At 47.6% G+C, this 18,220-nt stretch overlaps 1 protein-coding gene across 5 annotated transcripts in view; it reads left to right on the top strand.

Moving 5' to 3' along the window:
• The window catches only part of LOC137203637 (E3 ubiquitin-protein ligase RNF185), an 87,983-nt gene that overhangs the window by 39,191 nt on the left and 30,572 nt on the right, over positions 1 to 18,220 (top strand). For all 5 annotated transcript variants that reach the window (XM_067700192.1, XM_067700194.1, XM_067700191.1 and 2 more), the window contains one exon: positions 5,646 to 5,745. In XM_067700192.1, the coding sequence (XP_067556293.1) occupies positions 5,646 to 5,745 (100 nt within the window). The remainder of the gene's footprint in view (positions 1 to 5,645; positions 5,746 to 18,220) is intronic.

Here is an 18,220-nt window from a genome sequence, read left to right as displayed (position 1 = left end):
ACTGGACCCTAGATTGGTCTTCCACTAGGCCTCACAGAATCTCCAAGACTTTGTATTATTACATTTCTCTTACATTTCCTAGAATGAAGGTTGTAAGAGAGTTAGGATCATTGACTTTTAGGGCTGTGTAAGGGAGCTGAAGAGGCCAAGAGTATTTTTGAAGAAAGTCTGGGTTTGGGAGGCTGAAGGCTCTGCGTGAATAGTGTCCCTCGGGTACAGTGTGACAGACTGAGGCATGTACGTCTACATGTGACTTTTCCTGGAGGTAGTCACGGGGGAGCCAGGACACATTCCAGGTGAATCATTGCTGCTGACCATTGGAGCTTATCTTTGGAAATTACCTTTATAGCTGAGAGTTGGGTCCAGTTTTTCAGTTGGATTTGCCACACAAAGGAGTGTCAGTTCTGCACCACACTTCATGCTAGGCCCTGGAGATTTGAAGATGATCAAGATGCAGTCTTTGCCCCTTAGAGCTGGGGGCGGTGGTGCAGAGAGGAAGGGACTAAAGGAGACAGAAACATAATGAACTGTAGTTATAGAACAAATGATATAAAACAGGTAATACACCAAGTGAAACAAACACTTCCTGCCTTTGGGGGACCATCAAGGAAGGATGGAAGTCTGATTAAGGGAGGAAAAGGTGGGTAAATAAAGTATCCTAAACACACAGAGTAGCTATAGGTGTGAATGTTAGGATACAAGACCATGCATTTGTGTGGCAGGAATAAAAGATAAATCAAGATGTAACTAGAGCATTCGTTTGTACAAGAGGTTGAAAGATAAAGGTTCTTTGGGGCCACCTTGTGGAGGGCCATCCCTTCTTTCTTTTTTTTTTTTTTTTTTTTTTTTTTTTTGCGGTACGCGGGCCTCTCACTGCTGTGGCCTCTCCCGTTGCGCAGCGCAGGCTCCGGACGCGCAGGCTCAGCGGCCATGGCTCACGGGCCCAGCCGCTCCGCGGCATGTGGGATCTTCCCGGACCGGGGAACGAACCCATGTCCCCTGCATCGGCAGGCGGACTCTCAACCACTGCGCCACCAGGGAAGCCCCTATCCCTTCTTTCAATAAATGTTTCTTGAGGGACTGTAGTAGGCCAGGGACTGGTCTTAGTTCCCTAGTCCTTAGGAGCTAACAAGAGCCAGCTTTAGTGATGAGTGAGGAGTTTGTGTTCCTGCCTCAGGACCTTTACACAGATCTCCCCGCCATCCCAGTCTCCAGTGTTACCCTTTCCTCCTCCTTTTGCCTGGTTAATTTCTATTCATCCTTTAGAGCTCAGCTTGGAAATTACTTCCTTAAGGAATATGTTCTTGTTTGCCCTACCCAGCCCCATTTGCTTAGTTATGAACTTGATATCTTCTTCCTACCACTTGCCCCAATTATAATGAAAATAATTATGTTATTGTTTAATATCTGCTGTATGTTTAATCTCTCTCTTGTTTGCTGCTCTTTCCCGAGCATGGTGTTAGACACATAGTTGGCATGCAGTAAATACTTGCTAAAAGAATGACTGAAGCGTGTCCATTGAATTTAGCAATAAGCGGTCACTGTTGACCTTGGTGAGACAGTTTCAGAGAAATGGTGGGGGTGGAAGTCAAACTGCAGTGGATTGGGCAGTAAATAGGAAGTGAAGAAATGAAGGCAGTGATGTGTAGACAACTTTTTTTTTTTTAATTGAAGTATAGTTGATATACAATGTATCAGTTTCTGGTATACAACAAAGTGATTCAGTTATATATGTATATATTCTTCATATTCTTTTCCATTGTGTTTTATTACAGGATATTGAATATAGTTCCCCATGCTGTAAAGTAGCTCCTGTTGTTTATCTGTTTTATATATAGTAGTGTGTATCTGTTAATCCCAAACTCCTAATTTATCCCTCCCTGCCTTTTCTCCTTTGGTAGCCATAAGTTTGTTTTTTATTAGACAACTTTTTTTTTTTTTTTTTTTGCTGCGCCGCATGTCTTGCAGGGTCTTAGTCCCCTGACCAGGGATTGAACCCGCGCCCTTGCAGTAAAAGTGCGGAGTCCTTACCACTGGACCGCCAGGGAATTCCCTGTTAGACAACTTTTTAACATGTGTGGCTGTGACATGGGGAAGCAAGGGTGGTAGCTAGAGGAGAAAGTGGGGTCCAGGTTTTTTTTTTTTTTTAATGGGAAAGACTTGAATTTATCTAAATGACAGTTGGAAGGAGCCAGTGGAGAAGGGAGTGGTGGTGGAGACTGTCTTCTGAGAGGTGGGATGGGGTGGAGTCAACAGTTGAGTTCTGTAGACATTGGGGAGTCTGGGTGAGCCAGCTAAGACTGTGCAGCACACCAGGAAAAGAAGCCAAACACCTGAACTCGGGCAGTGCTGAAGGACAGAGAAGGATTGGAGGGACATTTCAAAGGCGGAACCAGGTGGCTATGAGAGGAGGGAGTAGAGGGTCTTGATTTTTGTGCCCCTAGTGCCTAGCACAGAGCACATGTTACGTAAGTGTTGAATGGTGTTGAGTTTCTCAAGACCGGAGGGGGACTTCTCTGGTGGCGCAGTGGTTAAGAATCCACCTGCCAATGCAGGGGACATGGGTTTGAGCCCTGGTCTGGGAAGATCCCACATGCTGCGGAGCAGCTAAGCCCGTGTGCCACAACTACTGAGCCTGTGCTCTAGGGCCTGCAGGCCACAACTACTGAGCCCACGTGCCACAGCTACTGGCACACAGGCACCCAGAGCCTGCGCTCTGCAACAAGAGAAGCCACTCCAATGAGAAGCCCACACACCGCAACGAAGAGTAGCCCCTCACTCGCCGCAACTAGCGAAAGCCTTTGCGCATCAACAGAGACCCAACGCAGCCAAAAATAAATAAATAAAATAAATAAATTTATATTAAAAAAAAAAGACTGGAGGGCAGGGCAGGCTCTGGAGGGTGTGGCCATAACAAGTTATCTCGAATATCTTCACAGTGGAAAGTCCTGATTCTTTTTGAATTTTGGAAACAACCAGAGGTCACTCAGAGCCAAGATGTTGAATTGTTGAGTAAGTGGGTGGTCGGGTCAGAGACTATTCCTTGCTGGTTAAAAAGTAAAAGCAAGAAACAAGGTGTGGCTTAAAATAATGAGATTTGCTGGTGGCAGCCTGAAAGCCCTTTCATGTAAGAGTTCCCAAACTCTGGTACTTCCAGAATTTGGAAGATTCATTTGGATATCTGTGTTCATTAAAAACCCTCTCACTAAAGGGAACCCTCTTGCACTGTTGGTGGGAATGTAAATTGATACAGCCACTATGGAAAACAGTATGGAGCTTCCTTTAAAAAACTAAAAACAGAACTACCATATGACCCAGCAATCCTACTACTGGGCATATACCCTGAGAAAACCATAATTCAGAAAGAGACACGTGCCACCACAGTGTTGACTGCAGTACTATTTACAACAGCCAGGACATGAAAGCAACCTAAGTGTCCATCGACAGGTGAATGGATAAAGAAGATGTGGCACATATATACAGTGGAATATTAGCCATAAAAAGAAACGAAATTGAGTTATTTGTAGTGAGGGAGATGGACCTAGAGTCTGTCATACATAGTGAAGTAAGTCAGAAAGAGAAAAACAAATACCGCACACTAACACACATATATGGAATCTAAAAAAATGGTTCTGATGAACCTAGGGGCAGGACAGGAATAAAGATGCAGACATAGAGAATGGACTTGAGGACACGGGGAGGGTAAGCTGGGATGAAGTGAGAGAGTAACATTCACATATATACACTACCAAATGTAAAATAGATAGCTAGTGAGAAGTAGCTGCATAGCACAGGGAGATCAGCTCGGTGCTTTGTGACCACCTAGAGGGGTGGGATAGGGAGAGTGGGAGGGAGGCGCAAGAGGGAGGGGATATGGGGATATATGTATATGTGTAGCTGATTCACTTTGTTATACAGCAGAAACTAACACAACATTGTAAAGCAATTATACTCCAATAAAGATGTAAAAATAATAATAATATTAAAAAAAACCTCACTAATTCAGTGTCTCACCCATAAACCAGTTTGAATGAGTGTCTCAGACTTTTCTGCCTTGGAGTTTGTGAGGTTGATGGTGCACTGTCCAACCACTACCACCCAAAACCACAAAGGCCCCTCCCTCTTGAGAGTCTAGGAAGTTTAGATCCAGGAGGTGATACATGTATGGGAGAGGAGCAGGTGGGTCGGGCTTTAAAGCCTTCTGCCAGCTCATTTAACTCTCCTCTGGGCTATGAGGACAGCTGTCTGTCTGTGCCCTGGCTGCCCCAGAATGCCGCCAAGCAATCCTGAAGTGCCCGAAGCCGTGCATTGTCTATTCATGGCCCCTGTGCCTGTAAAACAGGGTCCGGTGACTGTCACTGTGCCTGTGGCAGTCTGGAGTTACCCAGAGAGAACAAAGCCACACACACGGGGCGCACAAGGGAGTCTTGTAACAACCTTGTCCCGCTTTCTAGGGCTGAGTCAGGTACCACAACTTGATCTCAGCTGCCCTTTTATTTCAACAAGTTAACATCTGAGCCACACCAGGAGTATTGTGCTCTGTCCCTTTTGGAGGGATGTGGACTGACTCTGTGCTACTGCCCATGCTAATCTCTCAGCCTACACAGCTCTTCCCCATACTTTTTCAGCCTGTAGTAAATCTTGCCCATCTTTCAAGGCTCAGCTTCCCCTGCAAAGACTATCCTGGCTCCCCTGAGTGGAATGGGCAGGAACTAGAAAGAGCACAGGCTTTAGAATGGGGCAGACCTGAGTTGGGATGCTAACTCTGCCGCTTGGCCTTTCACCCCCGGCCCCAAGCTTCAGTTCTCTTATCCGTTAAATGAATATAATAATACCTGTCTCACAGGATTGTTTTGAGAATTAAATGAGATTGGGTCTGTGAAAGCATCTAGCACAGTTCTTGGCATATAGGAGGGATTAAATGTTTGTTCTTTCCCTTCTACCCTTGTAATTTCTTTCTCTGAACTAAGATAGCACTTTGCTTCTACCCCTGAAATAACATCTTAATGAAAGAGTACAATATGGAAGAATGTTTCTTTTCCAGTGGATTTCCTCTTTGAGGAGCAGGGGTAATTTATCCAACAGTCTCCAATGTAGAGCTTGGACCCATGGGTCCAACAAGAGGACCCATGATGTTGGTTGAATGAATGATGGAACCATTGGGGTGATGGAAAATCTGCACAACCAGGGCTTTTGAAGAGTAGGGAAAGGCAGCAACACGTGTAACCTAGAGAGGAGAAATTTCTGGGTGCTTGCTGGGGACCATTGTAGGAAAGGCTGACCCGAAAATAAAGAGACTTTGTTCATTTCATCTACTCAGAACTATAAGCATGGGCTGAAGGAAAGGAGAAGGCAGGTTTTGTTTCAGTAGAAAAAGGAACAACCAGAACCGTTTTTTTAAAAGTCTCATTTTAAAAAATGAGGCTACTTTTGAGGCCAGGAATTCCCTGTGGTGGGGAGATGAACAACTGGATGAGCGCTCCCCAGGGATCTTGTGGAGGAGGGAACTGTGCATCCAGCAGAGCATCGCCCAGCCCTTTCAGGACTCATGAGAGTCCGTTAACTTGGTCGTCTTCTACATGGTAGGAATCTCATCCCTGCACCCCTGCTTCTTTGGCCTCTGAGCCCCTTGGTTTTGTGTGCAGGTGAAGATGCCTGGAGGTGTCGGGGCTGTGGAGACCATGTCGCTCTGAACCAGAGGCTGTACAGGACTGTCAGCGAAGCCTGGCACAGCTCCTGCTTCCGGTAAGTGGGTCCACACCCCTGTCTTTGCCAGTGCGCTGCAGGCCAGGCACTATTTCATCTTCTGGAAAATACAAAACAAGCTTCCTACTAGAGAGTTTCCATTTTGGGGGAGCTCAGGGAGCAAAGGGATATGCCCAGGAAGGGCATGTGAGCAAACACCAGGTGAAAGTGGAAGAGCCACACATGGGCCGGGTGCAGCTAGAGGTGGGGGGTTTGGGATGGGAGGAGACCTTTCCGGGGTGTCCCAGCACCCTCACTTTATAGGTGAGGAGACCAAGCCCGAAAAAGAGCGACTTTCCCACGCCTGCTCTGCTGATTACACGGTTGCCTCAAGGGTTGTTTGTAGTGCAGCTGGCAGAGCCAGCTCTTCTTAACCACGGGATGCCTCCCTAGTTTCCTGCTTTTTGTTATTAACTTTATTATAGCTCTTAGATTATTGTTCGGAGGCAGCTCGGTTTCTTGAAAATAACAGACTTTAATGTCAGATTTGTTCCTCTTCTCTGAGACTCTGTTTCCTCATCAGGAAAATAAAGGTGTTAATCATCTCTGTCACAGACTTGTTGAAATTGAATGAAGTCATATATGCCAAGGGTCCAGCTCATGGTAGGCACCCACTGAATGGTTGGAATCCTTGAGAGTGGGAGCTTGTCTTTGTATTCTCCAGAGCATAACACAGCGCCTGACCTGCGGTCATTCCTCGTTGGAGGCTGGGTGGGCATTTGTGGTCCCCCGTGGTCTGAAGTGGCAGGGCTGTGCTGAGATCTGAGAATGAGACAGACCATAGCCGGGCACCATGTGCTGTAAACTCCAGCTCCCGCACACAGCTCATGTTGCAAAGCATCCCCTGTGCTGATACCAAGAAATTTAATTGACCTTTAAGCACTTGTCTCCACCCAGGGAATTACGTGGGGGGTTGGCCTGGAGAGCTCTGGCCTCTGGAAGAGTTGGAACATTTTTCTGCCCTTTCAGCTCTAACTCAGAGCTCTCCAGTCTTCTCTGTGGATCTGATTGCTTTGGTTACTCCTCCTTGGTTACCCTCAGGGAATTTGATTCCACTTTTACTTTGCCTTTTAGTAAGATAGGAGCAGAGTATCATAGCTCCAGGGGCCTCTGGCTAGTCTTTTCATTTTACAACTGAGGCAAACGAGCATCATCAGAACCCAAAGAGTTCCCAGACTGAGGCTCTCCTTGGCCTCCAACCCATACGGTCTTATTTGTTCCTGCCGTTTTCCTATTTGTATGAATATCTTCTAACCAAAATAAGCAGGAATGGGTAGAACAAGCTAACCTTTGGGATTTCTGGATTCTCCTATAACTAGAAGAACCACCTACTATATGATATAACTCCTTCATATTACAGATGCAAGGCCTGAAACCAAAAAGTCAAAAAGTTAGGCCATGGATGAAAAGAGCTGGCCCTAGAACTGAAGATGCTAGCTTGTTAGAGTGCACTGTGTGTGTGTGTGTGTGTGTATAAAAGAGACAGACACACAAATACATGCTCATAAAGAAGTAAGACACGTTATCCTGGTGGGAAAGAGTTCAGGCTATGGAAGAGACTGGTTTCAAATCCTGGCTTTGCAGTTTATTAACTGACCGTAGGTGACTTCCCTGAACTTCAGGTACCTCATCTGTAAAATCGGGATAAGAATAGTACTCATCCCACAAGGTTGTTCAGGAGGATTAAATGTGATAACCTATGTAAAGTCCCTAGCATAGCATCTGACACATAGAAAACCTTTAACAATCAGCAGTTGTCACTTTGTTATATTGTGAATGTGTGTCTATATATACCTGCATGCATATGTGTATTTCTCTTAACACACTCATTGGTCATCTGATGTGGAGCCTTGGGGATTAAGGTTAACTTTGAACCACCCTGGCACAGTTAAGTCAAAGATCATGCCTGTGGGGGAAGCAGAGCATCTCGGTTCAGTCTCTTATTTGCAGCTTTGCCTCAAGGATGGAGTCTTTCTGATCCAGCTCTACTGAAAGGATGCATCTCCTGACTCCTGAGCTTTCCCACGAAAACTGGATGGCATGGAGCCCTCAGATGGAGCCTGGTGATTTGCCCTGGGGAGGTTGGCTGCTTTGGAGCCAATTCGATTTTTTCCCAAATTGGAGGAATATCTTCAGGGCTGGGAAGTATTGTACTTGTCTGGCCACAGAAGCGACCTGGGTTATGAGGAGCCTGAGGTATTAGCCTGAATAGTCTTTTAAGGTCTCTTCTACCTCAGCTTATCTGTGATTCTCTGATGAATTCACAGTGTCTGGGTGCAGGCCTGCTAGAAGCAAGGACCCTCCTTCCGTGCTACCCAAAGTAATTCATTCTTCCTGACTCCATTCCAGCCTCACTCTTACCCAGCTGGGCTCCAGTTACAATAAAGGAAATGACTTTTCTTCTACCCTTCCCCCATACCTTTGTTTTCCTAGTCACAGGGTGGGGCTGGATATTGAATGGAGAAATTGCTGGGGTTTGGTTCAAACTCCTCCCCTCGGGGCTTCCCTGGTGGCGCGGTGGTTGCGAGTCCACCTGCTGATGCAGGGGACATGGGTTCGTGCCCCGGTCTGGGAAGATCCCACATGCCGCGGAGTGACTGGGCCCGTGAGCCATGGCCGCTGAGCCTGCGCGTCCGGAGCCTGTGCTCCACAATGGGAGAGGCCACAACAGTGAGAGGCCCGCTCGTACCACAAAAAAACAAAACAAAACAAAAAAAACTCCTCCCCTTGCCTTCTCCTTACACTAGCCCATCCCCTGTCTGCAGCCACATACATAATCTTGCCTCTTGCCTCCGCCAGATTCTCAGGTGCCCAGACAATAGGAAACCACTTACGGCTGGGACCTGGGGCTGTACTTTGGAGGCCAGTTAACGTACTTCCTGGAAGTCCGTAATTGTGCTGCTGCAGTTGGGGCGCCCAGCCAGGATCTCTCTGATCTCTGGATGCTTGGCTGACCAGCCCTCCCGTTTCCTCTCCTCAGCCTTCGCAGCGGGCCTGTTTGGACTCCGTACCTCTGACCTTCCTTCTTGAGCAGTGCCATTGGTTCTAGAGCTGGGGACATTCTCTCTGAAGCTCTCAGGAACTGGCTCCCTCTCTCTGGGGGAGGCCAGGAAAGCAGCCGGACTGCACATTGTTTGTAGTTGAGGTTAAAATGAGAAGCTATGAATGGTGACCTGGTCTCTTGGCATGTTGGCAAACCAGGGAAACTTGAGTTTTCTGACGATTGTCCTTGATTGTCCTTTCCCCCTAGTCAGAGGTGTTTGGCCAAGGAGGAGAGATTGTGGGAGGAGGGAAAAACTGCCTCTTTATGGCCCCTACCTGGAACTCTGTTGTTTGACCCGATTCCTGACAGCATTATCACAGGGGAAACTCCACCATTCTTAAGGCTCCTGGGAACTTTCAGGGTCTCGTTTCTCAGGATCGCGAACAGCTTTCTCTTTGGAGAAGTGTTGCCTAATGGCGATGCTCTGGAAAAGGGATGATGCAGATAGAAAGCTGTTGTCACTTCATCAAGCTACAGACCATTTCCTCTAAATTTGTGACTCCAGGAAAGGCTGGTGAAGAAATCACACACGTAGCGACCGAGACTGTGGTATAATGGGCTGGCTGACGACAGTGTTTTCTGCAGTGCTGAAAGCTGTGCTCATTTTCTCACCCACACCCCCATCCAAACAAGCGCAGTAGAATGATAGTTACAGTAACAGGTACCATTTATTGAGTGCTTACTCTGCACCAGACACTGTCCTAAGTGTATGTCACGTACATTATCTCATTTAATTCCTACAACAACCTAATGTGGTACTGGTCTTACTTATTTTACAAATATAGGGAAATGGAGGTTACTTGCTACAGTCACAGAGCTAGTAACTGGCATAGTTGGGATTTGAACCCAGGCATCCTGACTCCTTGCTTACCAGAGTCTTTGCATTCCTGACTAGGGCAGTCATTTACCCTCCCTGAGGCTCAGTTTCCTCTTCTGTGCCTTCAGGGTGAAAAGAAATCACCCTCCACACACTGGTGGTGTCAGATAGCACTGAAGGACATTGGTTCAAAGGCTTCATGAACTCTAGTGTCAGTAAAAGTGCTGTTAAATTTCTCCTGGGTCTCTGGCTCCTGGCGTGGGAGTCAGTGGGGCAACCCTGCCCTCTGCTGTTGTACTGTTGGTGTTGCTGTCCTGTTTATTGACCCAAAAGCCTTTGATTCTAGTTTGTCTAGTTTATCTCTAAGGAAACAGCCAGCCAGCAGATCATTAAGGCTGGCTGCTGGATAGATGCCTGGGGCCTGGGGCTTGCCCCGCAGGGAAGGGGAAGGACAAACATCTGGGCCTTCTTCTGCCCCAACAAGGGACTCCAGCATGAACAGAGTGGGACTTCTAATATGTAGCAGCAGCTTGTGACCTTCAATGTGCCTTAATCCTGCTCTGTTCTTTGGAAAAACAAAAATAAGACCCCGTGGAAGCCCCACATTGGCTGTCCAGGGCAGAGACGGAGGGGGTGGGGGTGGGGCCAGGGATGGACGGCTGATAATTTACTAAGCATTGTATTGGGAGTTTCACTTAGATTATCTGATTCAACCCTCATGGTAACCCTACAACTCCATTTTATACAGGAAGGCCCAGAAAGGTAGAGTAACTTGCCCAGGGTCACACAGAGCTGACACTCGAAGTTAGGTCTCTCTGGCTCCAAAGAAGGGTCTTCTTTCCACTGTGACTCCCACGAAAGAACATTAGACCTGGAGTCAGAAGACCTTGATTTGAGCCTTAGCTGAGCCAGGCCAGCTGTGTAACTGTGGGCAAGTTCCTTAGCTGTGATGAGTCTCAGTTTCCTATCTCTAAGATGTGGTGAAAGTAACCCACCTCATGAAGTCGTTGTGAGGATCACGGAGGTAACACATCAGAGAGCACCCGGAAAACATTAGGATGGGGTGATGTAAAGGGTCAGCAGCAGCACGTAGCAACACTGTGCTCCTGAGCCGTTCTCATTTCATTTTGAGCATCATCTACTGTATTAAAGCACCCAGTTAGCTGCTGTCAGGGACACAGATTGGACCTACTGGTCATATCTCCCAGTTGGTTCCCTCAGACAGCTGAAAAACAGGCCAAAACTTGGAGCGTTCCTAATAATGGGCTGTAGTCTGGCTTCCATTCTGTCTCTCCCTTGGAACATTCCCTTGGGGGTGTCCCAGAGGATAGACTCAGCAGTCCGTCCACTGGCCACTCTTCAGTCCTCATCTTGTATGGCCTCCCGAGCTGCCCTGGAGGTAGTCACGTGAATCAGAGTTTGCAGTCAGGCTGCTTGAGTTTCCATCCCAGCTCCTCATGAGTCACCGCCTTAACCTTTCTTTGCCACAGTTTCCTCATCTATAAAAGAGTGAAGTGGTTCCCACCTCAAAAGGTTGTTGTGCAGACTAAATTTGAACATGTATTCAAAGCCCTCAGCAGAGTGCCTGGCTGTAATTAAGACTTAATATATGTTAGCGTTTATTATTAGTGTCTCGGTCACTCTTGAAACGTTTCCTTCCCTTGGCTTCCCTGACATTCCATGCCCCCTTTGTTTCCTTCCACTTCTCTGGTCATTCCAGTTTGCTTACCCCCCTCTATCCAGCTCTGAAACATTGCCATTCCTCCAGGTGGGCTCACTGTTCCCTCCCTGGGCAGTCTTACCCACCCCCATGGCTCCTGTCCTCCACATGCTGATGACCACATACTCCACATACTGATGGAATCGGTGTGCAGTCCAGACCTCTCCACTGAGTTCTAGACTAGTATCCTGCTGTTAACTTCACATGTCCATTCGGAGGTCTTGCAGGCATCTCAGACCCAGATGGGCCTTCAGTCTTCCCCCCAGAACTGGCTCCTTTTCCATCGTAACCTGTCCTGTTGAATGGCACCACCATCCACCCACTGCCCAAGCCAGAACCCAGGTGTCCTTCATGATACCTCTTCTTTCTCATCCTTATATCCAAGCCTGTCAGTTTTATCTCCAGATTATACTTTGAATGCGTTCACGTCTTTCCATTTCTCCTATCACCACCGTGTTCCAGTTTACCATCATCCCTCACCTGATGACCACAGTAGCCTTCTAACTGTCCATGGTCACTCTGGACCCCCAATACATTCTCCACAGAGCCACCAGAGTGAGTGGTCTTTAAAAAGAAAAAAAATCTGGGCTTCCCTGGTGGCGCAGTGGTTGAGAGTCCGCCTGCCGATGCAGGGACACGGGTTCGTGCCCTGGTCCGGGAAGATCCCACATGCCGCGGAGCGGCTGGGCCCGTGAGCCATGGCCACTGAACCTGCGCGTCCGGAGCCTGTGCTCTGCAATGGGAGAGGCCACAACAGTGAGAGGCCCACGTGCCGCAAAAAAAAAGAAAAAGAAAAAATCTGACCACGTCACACTCTGTCATCTCTCTGTCCTCATACACTTCAATGACTCTCCAGCATTCTTGGATAAAGGCCAAAGTCCTTTCTGTGGCCTGTAGAGTTCCCCATGGTCTGGCCTCACCCCATAGCCTCCCGTTTCCTCTACTTCAGCCTTGCTGCTCTTCACAGGTCCAAAACTCGCCCTTCTTCCTTTTGACAAGGCCTTTGATCCTGCTGCCTCTGCCTGGAATGCTCTCTCACCCTCTTTTCGCCTAGTTAACACCTGCTCATCCTTCAGGTCTTTACCTGGATGAGGAACGGATGTCTCAGGGAAACAGTTACAGAATAGGTTGTGGCCCCTGTTTTATGCTTTCATAGACCTTCCCTTGAAGCTTTTTTTGTGGGTTTAATCTCACATTTATTCATTTGCTCATCTCCTTAGTGACATCCTGAGGTCTCTAATATGCTAGCATAACTTGGTCAGGGACCACAGGGTTTTTTGCCCTTTATGTGTTACCACTGAGCACATGTTGGCATGTTAGGGATATTTGTTGAATGAACTGCCTGGGGTGGCCAAGTGATGTGATGAAAGTGAGGCCTTTCCCTGCCCTTCCCCTTCCCCACATACTTCCCTTAGCAGCCACCGTGGCTGCAGTTACTGTAAATGGCAGGGAGGAACTGGTTCCAGACATTGGGTTATTTGGGACAATTGCCTACAAGTGTCGAGTGAAAAGTGAATGATTTGTCTTCTGCCCCCAAAGGAGCCAAAGAGGCTGACCCAGGAGTCCTCCTGTCCAGCAGCAGGTCTTGAGCTGTACTCTGTAGGTACAGTCCAGACAAGAGCAAGCCCTGGAGAGAGAAAGAGAAATGTTCAACTATGGCCCAAACTAGTTATGAACTGTCCTGAAATCTGACAAATCCCAATTCTAATCGCAAGTTTTTTAATGTATTTGTTTTTCAAATTTTTAGAAATCTTTGAAGGATGGCATTAGCTAAAGATGCCCATTGAGTATAAAGTGGGGAAAAAAAGTATCTTTTACTTGTGGGTGATTTATGGCAGGGAGGGGGTGGATGGTTTGGCGATTCCCCAAGAACTTGGAAATGAAGTTTGTCCTCTGGGAGTTAAACTAGTTGGATCTGTGTGTAACAAGAGCAGTATTGTGTGGTAGTTAAGAAAGACTCTAGAACCAGATTGCTTGGGTTAGAATCCTGGTCCTGCCATTTATTAGCTGTGCACCTTTGGCAAGTTACTTACCCTTTCTGTGCTTTGCTTCCTCATCTATGAAATGGAGAAAGTAGCCTAGTGCCTGCCTCGTCATGTTATTGTGAGGGGTGAGTGAGTGAAGCCATGCGTGGCCCTGGTGGGACCAGGGCTTGCAGAGTGAGTGCCCATGACTGGTAGCCATTTGTTAGTAGCTCCCAGGGAGCCCAGTGTCTGCCAGGGCTGAATAGTACGTGAATTGGTGATTGTTACATATCTAAAGAAGTAATGATTTTTTTTTTCAATTAAAAATTAGTTTAAAAACCAGTAGAATAATGAGTGGCCAACAGTGAAACAGTAAGTGAAAAGTCTGGCAAAACTAGAAGTATGCAAAACTAGAAGTATGTCCACATAGAGATACTGAATCTGGGTTTAGTCACCAGAAGGGTGTTCTTTGTTGTAGGCGGGGCTGGTTTGGCTAGCTCATGGCTGCCAGAACGAAATTTCTCTCCATGGCTCCTCATTTCCCTGTATTTTAAGTCCATGCTCACAGTGCAGCCTTCTGATGCCTAACTCGGCTTCCTGGGATTCTTGATGACAGGAAGGATCAGGGAGCAGCACCTGTACAGGGGATGTGGTGTTCTGATTTCAAGGGCCAATTCATAAATGGACAGAGGTCAATAAATGGTTAGGATAGACACATCCTAGAATGTCTGCACCTCTCTGGATACTATGAAGTCCTGTTCCTGGACCTAAAAGGTCAAAAATGAGGCCTGAATTAGGGTCCTGGATTCACCAAGGTGACCCTAGCCTTGAAGAGGTCTCTGGGTGTTCAGCCAGTCAGCGTTTCTCCGACCACAGCCCTTCAGCATTGACCTACTGGTGTAGAATGTTTTGCTCACCTGACTCCTTCCTCTTACAGAGGAAGAAATGGAAGCCCAGAGATGTTTAATGGCTTGCCTTAGATCACACAGCAAGTTCGTTGTCAGCCAGGTTAGATTTTCAGGTCTTCTCTGCCAGACATTTCCCGGAGATTTGTCAAGGTATCCAAAGCACTCTTTCCCTGTGCAGTCAGGGGAAGAATGTGTAAACACAGCATTTGACACTGAATGTTAAACATTCAGTTTTCTAATATTAGTGTTACAGAGCAACAGTGGATAATTATCTACAAAGGGGTTGTGACCCTGTTCTTTTACAGCTCATGCAGGCAAATCTCAGGTGTTAAAAGGACCACCTCAGTGGAGACGTGGCCTGAGGATGAAGCCGTGGTCTGCTGTTAGAGAACACTGGTTGGCCAGCAGGCTTCAGTGGATGTACACACAGCCAGCTGTGGACTTGAGACAAATGCCTGTTCAGGGAGAGGAACTGGCAGCTAAGGACCAGCGCTCTCTTTGGTGTTTCAGGCTTTGTGTTTTCTTCATTGGGAGCCTCTGCTTGCTTAAATACCTCTGATAACTCCTCACCACCTGTGGGTGACCTGACTCTTGGTGGTCTGCCGTGCCCTCTTCCCCCATCCCAGCCTCCCCTCTGCTCGCTCTTCACATGCGCCCTGTGCTGCGGCGGATGGACCTTCCCCTGTTCCGCCTCAGTGCTTTTGCACATGTTGTTCCTTCAGGTGGAATGCCTCTTGTCTGCCTGGCGATCAGCCTGTTAGACTCAGCCGATGCAGCCAGTCCTCTGTGGAGGAGCCTCCCCGAATGCACCCACACTCCTCCCCACCAATCAGAGGAGCCTTTTTCTCTGTCTTTGTTACTCTCCTTGTATAACCTCAGTCGTGGCCCTGTCAGTATCTGTTTACACGTCTAACATCAGTCTCGGAGTATGAAATTCTCTGAGTCCGGAGCCACATCCAGTTCATCTTTGTTTCCCAGAGCTCGGCAGAGTGCCAAGAACGCAGCGGGCACTCAGTGCTTGTTGGGCGAATCATGTTTTTATCGAACAACCATCTTTCTCTTTTGACACTTGGATAAAGCCCTTCCAGTGCACGTCATCCCCATATCTTTGTTCTGCAGTATTCTCCCAGGCAAGAGCTCTTCTTCTGAAATGGGGGCATAGAATAAGATCTCTGTCTATAAATGTCATTCTGGAGCTAAAACCAGCAATGCTGCAGCCTTGAAGGATGGCATGCCTTCTGCACTGCCCAGCCCACTGTGCTAATTTTGCCTTGTAGTTTTCCCGCAAGGGCTAGAATCCCTCCTCACTTGGGCAGTGCTGGAAGAGTGCTAACAAGCTCTCTGTCTCCACACTCCTCCCTATTACCAGGAAAAACCTCCCAGTACCTCAAGCCAGGTTTCAAGTTTGAATTAGGGTGGTTTTCTCTTACGTGTCAGTCACCTTCTGGTCCTGCCTCGCTGAGGCGGCCCGGTGGTGATCCTGGTTAGAACAGGGGGTGCCCCACTCCACTCCCATCAGTAGCACTGACTCTTGCAGCAGCACCGGCTGTTTTTGTTTTTGTCAGCCCTTGCGTTTTGTTTTGTTAACTTGTTTCAGTTCCAAAGGCTGCCTTTTCATGAGAAGACCCTATATTCTGGAGTCACCTTTTCCCACTGTACCTTGAGCAACACTGCGGTGTCAGTGAGGAAAAGACAGAGGCATGGGCTTCCCTGGTGGCGCAGTGGTTGAGAGTCCACCTGCTGATGCAAGGGGACACAGGTTCGTGCCCCGGTCCGGGAAGATCCCACATGCCGCGGAGCGGCTAGGCCCGTGAGCCATGGCCACTGAGCCTGCATGTCCAGAGCCTGTGCTCTGCAACGGGAGAGGCCACAGCAGTGAGAGGCCCGCGTACCGCAAAAAAAAAAAAAAAAGACAGAGGCAGCTACTGTGTGTTACACATGAGTAAGAACAGCGCCAGGAGGGTGGAAGTCCCCAGCAAGCCAAGGCTGTACAGAAGGTCAACCACCAAACATTTCTGTACTTAAGCTGCATCCAGAACAAGAAGATGAACAAGCTGCCTTGCAGTCATTTCCTCATTTGTAACAAGGGGTTGCTAGTGATTTGTGCTGCCTGCTTCTCAGGGTTCGTGTGAGAGTAGAGTGGAATCAAGTGGAAGAGTACACAGGAAAGAGGAAAGCGGTGGTTTCAGCTTTCAGTCTGCATCAGAAACACCGGGGCTTCTATAAAATGCAATACGTGGGCTCGCTCTCAGCAATTATTATTATATCAGCCTGGGGTAGGTCCAGGAAACATCACTTTCAACAAGCTGCCCAGGGGTGTCCGATGCTGCAGTTCTTTCGACCAAACTTAAAAACACCACTGTAAATCAAATAGCAAGTATAAAATAGTTATTTGAGGCAACTTTAGTGTCTTGGACCTGGAATCCAAAGTCTTGGGTTAAATCCCAACTCTGCCAATTCCTAGACCTGTAACCTTGAATGACCTTCTATTAGGACTTCAGTTCTTCATACATAACAAGGAGATGACATCCCAACCTCACAGGGTTATGAGAATTAAATGAAAGTGTATGAGAACAAGCCCACCCCAGTGTGGGGCTCATGGAGCTCGGTCAGTGTTTTACAGAAAGGGAGCCAAGTGTCCACGACTTCTGGAACGTGGTGTCGTGTTAACAAACACAGGGCAAAAGACAGTCCTTGGCATCCAGCTTAATCAGGTATCCTGGAAATCTGGAGAGAACCTTAGAGATATAGTCCAGTCCCTTGAAACTCGGAAGGGAGTATAGAAAGCCCAAGGTGTATGAGGGTACCCAGCCACATGAAATGTGTTTAGATTTTCAGACTGGAAAAATTATTTCCTAATATTTTGAAGGAAGAAAAAGCGGGGATACCTTATTGGCACAGCAACAGTTAGTTACTTTTGAAAAACCGTGGAGATCGGGTAATACCCCAAGTATAGTTTGTTCCATACCTGCCGTGTACCAGGCGTTGGGGATCTAATAGTGAAATAAGAATGGAGGTCGCTAACTGGCCCAGTTTTCAAAAAGGAGGAAAAAAGGAGATCCTGGAAAAAGTGAACTTAGAATTCTTCTGACTTGACTCCTTCACAGAATTCTGAATGGGATTTTGTGGACAAATTCTGGTGGAATTCTGTGGAATTTTGCAGATGTTGGAACAGGTAGACAGTGAGCATTTAGGAAGGGGGCTGATCACGAGGATTCAGCAGTGGTGGATCAGTCATGACTTGTTAGACCTGACTTCATGTTTTCACTGGGTTGTTGGTCACAAGACCCTCTTGATTCCCACAAGGCAGTTGCTTTCATGATATCCTGACAATAAGAATGTGGGCAGAAAATCTAGAGAAATCAGATGGAGGAGTTCAGCATACCCAGCACTTCGGGGCCCTGGGTAGGTGTTGGAGAGGCTGGATTCCTGAATGCCTCATTAGGGTTCCTGTTGAGGAAGGGGCATGGGATTGGAGGTCAGCAAACCAGGCTTTTAATCTCAGTCCTGCACTTCCCCGCAGTAACCTTGGATGGATTACCTAACATCCCTCGGCTTCCCTTGCCCTGTCTGTGCTGTATGTACTCCTTTTGAGGTTATTGCAGGGACTAACCTGGATGATGAGCATAAAAGCCCTTTGTAAATTGAAAATGCATTGTAAACCTTAGTTATCACCACTCTAGAAGTTGCTCGTAATGGGGGTCCTGAATCATTTACTAGGCATCTGCAAATGTCAGGGGTGGGCCTCATGTATTCGATCTGGAGGTAAACAGGTACGGGCTCCGAGCCCCTCCTGTGTGTGACATGCTTGGGGATGTGTCAAGGAAACCCTTTCCAGAGGACACTGAGTGCTCTTTTGGAGGTGGGCCTGGAAAAAGGAGGAGACAGAGACTTCCCTGATGGCGCAGTGGTTAAGAATTGCCTGCCAATACAGGGACACGAGTTTGAGCCCTGGTCCGGGAAGATCCCACATGCCGCGGGGCAACTAAGCCTATGTGCCACAACTACTGAGCCTGTGCTCTA

This window comes from Pseudorca crassidens, chromosome 12, assembly GCF_039906515.1.
Source record: "Pseudorca crassidens isolate mPseCra1 chromosome 12, mPseCra1.hap1, whole genome shotgun sequence".
In the NCBI taxonomy this organism is placed as follows: Eukaryota; Metazoa; Chordata; class Mammalia; order Artiodactyla; family Delphinidae; genus Pseudorca; species Pseudorca crassidens.
Note: the sequence above shows the minus strand (reverse complement) of the source record. Positions and strands in the feature narration are given on the sequence as shown.